This window comes from Beta vulgaris, chromosome 9, assembly GCF_026745355.1.
Source record: "Beta vulgaris subsp. vulgaris cultivar EL10 chromosome 9, EL10.2, whole genome shotgun sequence".
Classification (NCBI taxonomy): Eukaryota; Viridiplantae; Streptophyta; class Magnoliopsida; order Caryophyllales; family Amaranthaceae; genus Beta; species Beta vulgaris.
Window position 1 is genome coordinate 52,875,702 of NC_079210.1, and position 11,281 is coordinate 52,886,982.

General features: G+C 38.4%; 1 protein-coding gene across 1 annotated transcript; it reads right to left on the bottom strand.

Annotated features, from left to right (window-relative positions):
* Positions 1-6,923: 6,923 nt before the first annotated feature.
* On the bottom strand, positions 6,924-11,281 carry LOC104904745 (root phototropism protein 3). The gene is made up of 4 exons (XM_010693111.4): positions 10,779-11,281; positions 10,539-10,608; positions 8,129-9,466; positions 6,924-7,707 (listed from the first exon to the last, which is right to left on the bottom strand). Exons 1-4 carry the CDS (start codon positions 10,889-10,891, stop codon positions 7,141-7,143), a joined length of 2,088 nt encoding a protein of 695 aa, XP_010691413.1. The 5' UTR covers positions 10,892-11,281; the 3' UTR covers positions 6,924-7,140.

Below are 11,281 nucleotides of genomic sequence, written 5' to 3' on the forward strand. Positions count from 1 at the left end.
TCATAATCCGGATCATTGGTCGCTGTGGTGGAAGTAGTAGCGTAGGCAGTTTTGAAGTGATTAAGGATAATATCGAAAATGGCATTAACATCATCCGTCCATTCACCTTCCACATTTTTTAGGAGATAGATATAGGTAGCCCGTTGTTTCTGTTTCATTTTGTTAAAGAAAAATTTGGTAGGTAATGCACCATCCTGAATGAACTTATCTTTGGAGCGTTGAGACCAGTAGGAGTGGGCCAGCGAAGCGTTGTTTAAGAGTTGCTGGCGTTGGCTTATGAACGCATTTCCTAAAGGCAGAGTATCAATATTAGCAGCAGAGGCAGATAACTGAACAGAAAGTTCCTTCCAATCAATACCCCAAATCACCTTATGATCCAAACACCAACGTTTAAGCTGCTGTCGGAGTAACGAGAGATGTTTGGTGAAACAATACATGGTAGAACCCGCAATGGGCATTCGCCAGACAGACTGTATTAAGCTAGTTATGTCTGGATGCCCAAGGCACCAGTTTTCGAACTGATAGGGTCGCTTTCTCAGAAGTTGGGGTGGCTCTGTTTGATAAAATATCGCTGAATGGTCCGAATGGAGAATCGGAAAGTGTTTGACATAGCTTAGTGGGTATTTGTCCAACCATTCTGGTGATGCATAAGCACGATCAAGACGTTCCATAATTAACTCTGAGTCATCCCTGTTATTAGTCCAAGTAAACCGTGGTCCAACAAAAGGCACATCCTGTAAATGAAGGTCATGTTTCCAATTATTAAACTCCTCCCACCCTCGAATAATAGTAGCCCCTCCTAATTTGTCTTCATAATGGTCAAGTTGGTTGATGTCCCCAATAATGAGGAAATCTGGATAAGGGGATAATAATTGAAGGAGGTGATCCCATAGGGTTTGCCGTAGCTGATGACTCGGTTCTCCATACAAGAACAAAACGTACCAGTTCATTCCATTATTAGCTGAGATTTTACAAAAAACAAAATTACACATAGAACTAAGTACAACAACATCAAAAGGCGCCCAACAAAAAACAACCACGCCTCCGCTAGAACCTACAGCGTCACACCCAACTACAGTAGTTGGCCTAGTACTACGAAGTAAACCCTGTACATGCTGAACAGTAGATTTTGTTTCTTGCAAACACAAAAACATCGGACGCACTGTAGCTGTTAACCAGAGTATGTACGGAATTATCGGAGCGTCTCTGGAGTTCAAGCCCCGACAATTTAGCGACATGATATTCATGGAACCTGCGGTGACTGATCTGGGTCAGTCACTACCCTAGTAGCCTCGTCCGACACTTTAACCGTCAAAGTGAAATGCAGATCCATGTTATCAGCCGCAGTGTGATGTTGTTTAGAATCATCGTCATTACTACGCATACGCTTGAAAATCCATTTCCCTGCTGGAATAGGAGGTGAAGTTGCTGCACGTCGCTTCCTTGAAATATGAGACATAATTTCTTCACCCGGTTCCACACCCATAGCTCGAGCCATGGAGGGATCCGTTAGGGCCTTAGCCCTATGCTTCGCACCCGTAGCCGAATTAATACCAAAGGCACCTGTTGCCTCCCTTTGGTGAATGCATGGCTTTTTCCCGCATGTAGGCGCACCATTTAAAACACGAGTAGAGTCTTCGAAGGCATCGAGGGAATAGCTGCGATTTAAGGTTTGCGAACGTCGCTTCATCCCTGCAAAAATTATGTTAGAGTCTGAAGGCTTGTCCAAGAAACGAGGTGGCCGAAGACGTAGCCACGTGCTGGGCCCTGATTCATGAGACTCCGGAGGTCTACTTCGAGTCCAACCTTGTTGGACTAATGCTTCGAGAGTGCCAGCATGGTTATGTGGAATCCTAATAACAGAAGGCTCAGTGATAAGAGGAGAAGTAGCACCCATGGCTTCCTCACTAGGTGTATGCTCAGAGCTATTTTCCTCCATTCCCAATACTGCACGAAAGTTACTAGGGCCTCGTGTGGTAATTCCCAGGTGCCGAAAAATAGGTCGAGTCCCGGATCCCAGCGCAGCAGCATTCGACTGGACCGGCTGAGGATCCGCACCATCCTCCGACTGTAACCCATTTGCATGAAGTTGCCCATACGTTACGTCGTCCAAACCAAAACGTCGACCCGGCCTTGAAAGCACTTCATTAGAAAAAGCATTTTGATTAACTACTATCCACTGACCCCCTGGAATAAGTAAAGGGAGGATTGGTGTGAGCATCTGATTCATGGGGTGATGGGTTGTTGGGTTGAGAGGGAAGATTAGGTGGTTCATCCATTCCTTGAGAAACGGGAAAGTTAGCAGGCTCTTCGTCAGAACTTGATTCTACCACATGCACCTCGACATTCCTATCATCGAAATTATAGGGATCATGGGCTGGTATAAATCGAGTTAAGTTGACAAGAGCATTCCGGTAAATAAACCGATCCGGCAAACCGCGGAGTATATTTGTATAAAGTGGAGTTTCGATAGGGCCAAACTTCAAACTAAGCCCCTCATGCTCAAATTCAGAAAACCGGCGATGGATTAAGTGATGAGCATCATATGCAGACATGGGACAACGAGCAGTACGGTGCCCTACACACCCACATTGCTTGCAAAATTTAAACACCCCTTCATACCTAAAATAAACCCACACCAGTTGGCCATCTTCTAACGGCAAAAAACATCCCGGGATAAGAGGCCGCGTTAGATCCATAACTAACTTGGCTCGAAGAAAAGTTTCAGCAGGTAAACCGGGCCCACTCTCGTCCACAAACTCAACCAATCCCACGTGTGATAAAATTCGAGCAGTCCAATCATTTTCAAGAAATTGCCATGGCAAGTTATGAACGCGAACCCAGATAGTAGCTAGACTAAAATTTATACTAGAGGGAACCTGGTTTGCAGAACTAGAACGAAAGGTAATAGGCTTACCGTCAATAACACAAGTGTGACGGTCAAGAAGAGCGTCACGGTCGCGCGGGTCTTGGCATTCAAAAATGAAATAGTCACCCGTACGAAGGACCCGAATAGAGCCTCTAGTAACCCAGTGGTTATTAATTATATTAGTAACAAAGTTAACGGTGGGAGGTGCAAAATCAAAAAACCGACCAACAACGGAGTGGCTCCATTCGATATTTGGCAGGCGTGGAGGTTGAGAAGAGGGTTTTGGGATGAAAACACTAGTGGTTTGGTAGGAGATAACTCATTTGAAGTATTTATAGATATGGGAGAAATATAAAATGAACTCATTTTGAAGTATTTATAGATATGGGAGAAGAAATTAACTATAGTAATAAGTGTGTGGAGCAGTGAATAGAGAGATTGTAGTAAAACTAAGCCACAAATTACTGCTAGACTATAAATACCAAACAAAATAGTGAGAGGAACGAGTTTACCAAAGGATGCCGGCAGCCAAGCGGTGCTCATGCACACGGACAGGTGTCGAGTTCCGGCGCCAAAAGTTGGAAATTGAGGCGGCAAGTAAATGAAAGAGACCCGTTGTGAAAGATCACTTGACAGGTGGAAAGCTCACGTTGTAAGTGAGAAATACTCTCGGTTTCTAGTGAGACTTCAAAAGTTAGAAGTTAATGATAGAAGTTATTTTCTCTTTGGGGATGTATATTTTGTTCTTCTTATTCCCCCCACTTCTTCTATATCTTTTTCCACTAGCTCACATAATATGATAAAAGTTATATATACACACTTTTTCTACATTTTTTCCCACTTTTCCTATATCTTCATGTTCTATGTATAAATTTCCACACACATCCCCTTCATTTTTTTTGAAGGGAAAATAGTAGAGCAATATACACACATCTCCTTCATTTATATATACTAGAATTTTTTGCACGCGATACGTGCTTGAATTTTTTTTTTCAAAACAGAAACTCGATTTTCTTCAGCATAAGAGTCAAAATTTGAACATTAGACATACGAAATATAATTGTTTTTAGTTGCAAAATTTGATTGGTTTAGTTTCTGTCACTTAAGTCTCTCACCATTTTTATTTTTTATTTTTATTTTTCAAAGTTAAATTCTATGAACAAAATAGACCTTTTATTGAATTTATTTATGATTTCTAATATTATAATTTTTTCTTGATTTTTGAATTAAGTACAATACTTCATAAATTGTAAAGAAAGTGAACACTTTGATTTCAAGTCAATTTTTTCATAGGTTGTAGTTTGTGAGTGATTGTTATAATTATATTATTGGTATTTTTTGAAGCCACCTTTGATTTGTAAGTAAATTTGTAATTTAGAATGAGAAGGGGGTAACATAGTCTCTTCATTCGGGGACACCATAGCTCCCCCCATTCCCTTATATAATAGAGATATGTTGACTTTAATTCTTGCATGATATTTTACATAAACCTTTTTACCTTGATAATTAATCGCTATTATATAATAAATAAAAGATTGGTCCAATTAAATATATGTAAAAGTTTTATTATATATAGGAAACACTATAAAAAAAGTAATAATTTTTTTCCTTGTCTAATTTATAAATTATGATTTCACTACAAATACACCTCTATTTTTTTATTATGGCCCACCATTAATTGTGAATGGTTCTTGAGAATAGTGGTTTGTAAGTAAATTTTTGTAAATGTTTTTTGTATTGAGTTTATAGGTTATTAGTTTTAGTTTGTATGTTAATTTTAAGTTTTAATAAAGTTTCCTGATTATTTGAGTGATTTGCGTGATTTTTATAACGTGATTTTCTCAATTGTATGAGTGATTTGTAAAGTTTCTTCTTTTAAGTGATCTGTGAGCGAGTGTTGTAAATTATTTTGCGGTAGTTTTCTTTGAGTGTCGATTTTGATTTTGACATTTCTTTTGTAATTTAGAAAGGAAAGGGGGACAAAATAGGCATTTCAAAAGAGGACACCATTGCTCCCCCTTCCCTTATATAATAGAGATTGTTTGATAACATTTAACCTCTTTATTGTAAAAGTGATATCTCGATATCCCGCAAAAGCTAAAGAATTTTCTATGGCAGATTTGTCATAATAGTCTTGGGGTTCGTGCAACCCTTGCAAAAAGAAATATCACCCCCTATAGTCATTGTTCCCTTTGTGCCACCCGGGGCGAATCCATAGACCACATCTTTGGACATTGTTCCAAGCTCCTCCCCCTTTGGCAACTTGAAGAACTTAATGATTGGTTGCCCTATTTCTTAACCGGTGCCACTTTATTAGATACTTTTTCTAATAATAAAAAGAATAAAAGATACACTTCTAAATTTGTTTTTCTAATTTGGAGTATTTGAAAAGAAAGCAACAATATCATCTTTCATAACGACTTGCTTAATATTCATAGAATTCTTCACAAAGCAAAATTTCTTTTCTCAGAATGGAGTCTTAGGAATGCAGTTCATTACTGCAATTCCTCTGGCTCCCCATTTTTCCACACTTCTCTCCATCCCTCCACTCCCGAGTACCCTTCTTCAATCTTGGTGGCTTTAGAGACTCCATCATCTCCATTTTTCAAACTCAACTTCGACGGTTCTGTTCGTGATTCTTCGGCAACAACAAGTTTTATCATTAGAAATTTCGACGCCAACCTAGTCAAAGCCGCAACCTTAAACCTTAGTACATCTTCAATCTCGGTGTCAGAAGCTACAACCCTTCAGCATGGAGTCCAACTAGCTATTCAAAATGCTATTACTCATCTCCACATCGAAGGTGATAACCTCATGGTTATCAACTCCATCAAAGGCATCTGGTCCTCCTTGGTAGATCGCCCACAACATTCAGGTTATTTAGACTTCTCTCCACTCCTTCTCTTCTTGGACTATTCGACATGTCTACCGGGAAGCAAACAAAGCATCATATTGGATTACCAATGTTTGTCACCTCATAGATTCTAGTTTTTCTATTGAAAATTGTACTCATTCAGCTCTTCATTTAATCCTTATAAATGATAAGGTTGGAGCTCCACAAGGTCTCCTAACCTTCTTTTTTCTTACCTTTAAAAAAAAGTGGAGTTTCTATAGTATATTAAAGAAAAAGTTTATTTGTCTAATTAGTTTCTAGAAGGTAATAATGAGAAAATTCTAATCAGAGTTGCTTTGAGAATATTGTTAATATTACGCTACCTATTAATTACCTAACAGTGATGATTACAAACGAAGGACGAGGCGAACTTTTAACAACTTGTCCCCTGATTGACACCATATGCAGGCAGAGATCGACCTGACATTACATGATGCCTGATGGGGTGTACTTTGCATATACTTGGGAAAAAAGAGGCCCCCCCTCAATTGTGATTTGTGAGTTCTTCTTGAATCTTGATCCCACCTTACAAATAACGAAAGGATAAAAAATGAAGGGCCAACAAATGAGTAATACTTAATCACATGTAATGTAGTAAGGTGCTGCCAAAGTAGCTGGTGTATGAATAAGAAAGAACAATTAAGTCAAGAGCATTTTTGGAACCCACTCCAATTTTTGGAAATTTTGCTTGGGTTTCTTTCTAAGTAGGAAAAGGGGAACAACATTGCCAGTTTTTCAAAGAGTACTGTCAATTTGTTCTGTCTATTTTGAAGTTTTCAGGTGTCATGTTTCTTGACATTTAAAGGGTTACTTTTATTATGGAATAGGGACACTTAAAGGAACAATTATTGAGCTTGAGGGTTTAAGCAACAAAGAACAAAAAGAAAAGGGCTGAGGGAGAACATTTTTATAGAATAGTAACATGTTAGGCCAAGGGAATGCAACTCTATCCCAAGCAGTATTACCTAATTCTCTAAATGCCCCGCAAATTGCGAATAGAGAAAAGCGAATTGGCGAATTCAAAAGGCGAATTAGATAGCGAATAAGGTAACATTGATCCCAAGTATGCCCAAAGTGTTCTTGTTACCTGTGAAGTGTGAGACATTCAATATATGTTGAGGTGTGGGAAAATCCAGTGTTTTAAGGAATCAAGAGCATTACTATTTTTGCATACTGAAAAATAGACATAAAAATTGTACCAATGACAAATTTTACAGTCAAATTCACTTACCCTAAACACAGAAACACACACAAAACCAACAAGACAACCAATTCTTTCCTCTTTAATCTATATGGTAGAAAAAATGTAGAAGAAAACTAAACAGAATGAACAAGGTAGGGGGATGGGGAAGCTAAATGTAAAAACTTGTCACAAAGCTCAAGAAATAGAATTCCTCCACCTTCTAGGAGTCTTTCTTGTTTGGTCTGCAACTGGTTGATCAGAACTATCATCATGAGTATCCATATTATTCATCTTGGCCAATCTACTTAGCTTTTTCCACCCACTAGTCCATGCTGATGAAGAATGCTGCTTTGGTTTCGGCACCATCTTATCGAACTGCCTTTGTAAACTATCCATTTCGTTCTGGAGCGCACCATATTTAGTCTTCATAGTCTCCAGCTCAAACTTGAGGGTATTAATGTCCTTCTTCGCGGTTGCCCATCCTTCTTGGAATGACTGTGGTGTCCCCTCAAGAAGGGTCTTTCGGGTTGAGACCATGGGCTGAAATTGGGATTGATCTCCTGCTTCTGTAGTATCTTTTAAGGTGTTGTTGGCTATCGCGTTGCTTATCTTAACCTGCTCAGAGAACAGGACTTGCACCACTACTCGTAAGGGAAGCCGCTCATTTTGAGCTGCATGCATGCAAGCATCAATTGAGAGCTTTTGACAGTCCATCACTCGGCATAGTCTCTTTCTTTCGTGTTCTGACAGAGTAGGGTGTGCCTGTAAATTTCATAACCAGAACACATATTGATACTTGACAGGATTCATTTTGCTGTATTGAATTTCATGACTCTGATTTGATCATTTGGTATCTCTTATTATGTTTCTCTTGCAAGGATTTTAGCTTCTGGATAATTTCATGACAATTTCTCAGTTACAGATGCATTATTTAAGTGAGTTAATACTAAGGATGTGTTCTATTCACCTTAAATAAAATTTCAGGAAAAACATGTTCTTGATAATTAAGTTCCATTAAGTTCAGACTAGCTGATAAGTTCAGTTCAGACTTCAGATCAACAAAGTTCGGTTAAATTATGAGAACACACCCTGAGAGTTACTTTGCACTTGCATGACTAAAATCTTTTAAGATCAACAAAAAAACCCGAGGCTCAAAATCATGAAAAGATCAATATTGACGTACCTTGAGATACGAGTCAATTGCTCTGTAAAGTCCATCATCGCAAGTTCTTGCAGATTCAGGAAGAGCCTCGGCCAGAACCTGGAACTTTGTTAGACAAAGATTCCTATCCCGAGCTATCTCTGTTAAGTAACTGTCAACAAGCCTGGCCACTCGCATCTTAGCACTGGAAACCGCGCCTCTCTGACTCTCCTCGTACATATTCTTATCCAAGTATTGCCTGCTAGGACTACTTGCACACTCTGTCTGTTCTTGCACTAAGAAATGCTCAAGAAGTCTCTGAACTAAATCTACATCATACGTTGTCTCACTCTTATCATAAGATGGTATAAGAAGATCGGACAAGGTTGCCTGCTCGAACTGCATACCAACACGCTTTTCAAGCTCAGTAACCAACGCCGGGGCTACCTTTAGCTTGTTAGCCATCCTTAGAAGCCTAAGTAGGAAGCTGCAAGAAACACTATCCTTTTGAGGTGGAATAATACTGATCAGGCTCTCAATGATCATTCTCTGATCCTTTGCTTTTATTGTTTCAGGATCATCTTTGTTCCCTGAGACTATCATGTGGAGCCCACCTTTCCAGCTCCCACTGCCGCCACTGCTGCTGCTATCTCGACTAATATTCCCATTGCTGCTGCAGACACTAGTGAGTTCTTCTAGTGTAGGCTCACCACCACCACTTCCACCTCCACCGTCCCTAATTAGTCCAGGAAGCCATTTTGATGCATATTGCACGATTGAAGCACCAATTAACTCGAATCTCATTCCTTTAACCTTAATGGCGGTTATCACACGAACAAAATGATCGATCCTTAGAATCGAAACATCCTCATACCACCAATCTGGAGGCACTTGGACTGCCCTACTAGGGCTCGAGTCCTTGAGATCATTCCATTTGGGGCTGGAAACCTTTGTAGGTCTCCCTGTGTAGTTCCACCTAATTCCTTTGGGATTAGCACAAGCCTTCCAAGCAATAGACTCGCTACACCTTCGAACAATTTGTAGGTTTTCTGCCCAAGGCGAGAGCCTCTCACAACTCTTTAATACAATGATGGAGTCTCTCCAAGAAGACAGGACAACATAGCTTAAGAAGGCTTCAGTTTTGAATATGAGGTTTCCTTCTTCTAGATCTTCTGTCATTTCTAAGTACTCTGCAGTACATCTCAGGCCCGAGATGTTGGGCGCTGTTAGATCAACCGCAATGCCATAGCAGAATTTCGCTGCTAGCTCGAATGACTCGGGTCCACCAGGAAGATCATCCAAGGTTACCTTGTTTGGTTCTCTTTCATGGCTATCATATATGATTCTACTCAATCTTCCACACCTTGAAATCAGAGGGTACTGCAGATTGTGGGATAAAAGAGTTAAATCTTTGACTACTAATATACTAATCAATATTACCAAAACTTCCCATTTTTCCCTTGGATTCCAAGTATTAGAGTAATATTGTAATAGTATGGATTTTTACTAGTCTTAGCCTGTATTGTAAACACTATATATATTAAATGTCAGTGTTAATCTAATCAGGTTAACACACTTATTAAATGCTAGGATTCCAAGAACACCTCAGTGATATGCATCTTAAACATATTCTGGTTAAAATTTCATAAATGAAGCTCCATAAGATAAGTATCCATTCATTTTTCCCCACGTATTATTGCCATTTATACAAAGGGACGTTGCTTTTGAGTGTGCTCTTCATAATTTATACATATGTGTAAACTTGAATCTGGTTTAATATAATGTTTAGAGCAAGAGTATTAATCATAGATTAAGCCTAAGATATGGTTTTATTCTCTAACTAGGTAATAACCGAGCCATGATTGGTTGTTCTAGCTAATTGATTATGATAATCTTTGAGCATTTATAGAGATTAAGATAGTAAAACATAATTATTTAAATATATAATTGGATTAATTACTAACTAAAATTTTATTTAAAATGAAAACAATTAACTAATGTCCAAACCAGGGTCCCAAGGCAATCAGTTAATGACTCTTGGTACGTGTGGAAATTCAACAAGTGAAAACTATTGTAGGCCTTCTGGTATAGTATCCCTATTCGATAGGGGAAGCCTGAGGACTTCGGCGTCCTCTAAAATGCCTAAAATATCCCTATGGAATTAACATCTAAATTGTCAAAAAAAACGTCATTGTTTTAATAATTTTTCAAAGCTACTTTTTTCTACTAATTATGTTTTTTGTATATCAACGCACGCAATGCGTGCATATAAGATTAGTATATGTAAACAAACACTTGGTTGGGGTAAGGTAGATACTGTTGTATACAATCTAATCTCAACAATTGAAAAGACTATTTTTGTTGATTGAGTATAATGACTAATTAAAGTGAAAATTTTGCTCTTTGCCTTCTAAGATGCTTCCAAATCCAGTTCCCAAATTTAGCAAATTACCTTGTGTAAATGAAAGTTAACTTCACCAATTTGGACCAGAAGATCACTTTGAATGTCAGTTGAAACAAACCTTCAAAAGGAAACAAAAAAATTTCAGAAATATGCTTGAGAACAAGAAAAGATTATAGTATATCCGTGTTGAAATAAATGAAACGTTTTTCTAAGAGCTTTTTGAGCGAAGTGTTTCATTTCAAAACGAAGAAAGAGATATATAAAATTCTATAGTAAACATATACATACCATGATTGGCCTCTTTGCTCAAACCCATCAGTCTTAAGGCCATGTTTGGCTGGAATAAGAGCTCCATTACCAGACTCTCTTCCTCCAAGAGACTCAGTTTCAGAGTCCCACATATTGAAACTTACAAAATCCAAACAAGGTGTATAATTTTGTTACAAATGTGAAGCAAAATATAGAAATGAAACAGGAGAAATAATGAAGAGAAGTAACATGAAATTGGAAGTTTTAAACATGGGCAATGTTTGGAATTATTTAACACCCAGAAAAAAATGTCGGATTTTTCACTGATTCTGGAACCAATTCTTGCTGAATACAGGCTGTTGAATTATGGGCAAAATTGCCAGGCAACTGTTGCATAATTCTGCTACTTCTTTTGAGAATTTTTAGTGATGAAATTTATTTATTTACAGATAGTTTACTCTACTCTATCTGCAGCAGCTATAAGTGGGAGATCTAACTTTCGCTTTGTCTGTCTATCTATCTTATGCTAGCTTTTACTCTCT

Bases quoted from the DNA above. Each gene is read 5' to 3' on its own strand.
- LOC104904745 (XM_010693111.4), bottom strand. From the start codon at position 10,891: ATGTGGGACTCTGAAACTGAGTCTCTTGGAGGAAGAGAGTCTGGTAAT. The intron at 9,467-10,538 runs GTAATTTGCTAA...CACAATCTGCAG, and splicing joins TTAACTTTCATTTACACAAG to TACCCTCTGATTTCAAGGTG. The intron at 7,708-8,128 runs GTACGTCAATAT...TGAAATTTACAG, and splicing joins CAATTGACTCGTATCTCAAG to GCACACCCTACTCTGTCAGA.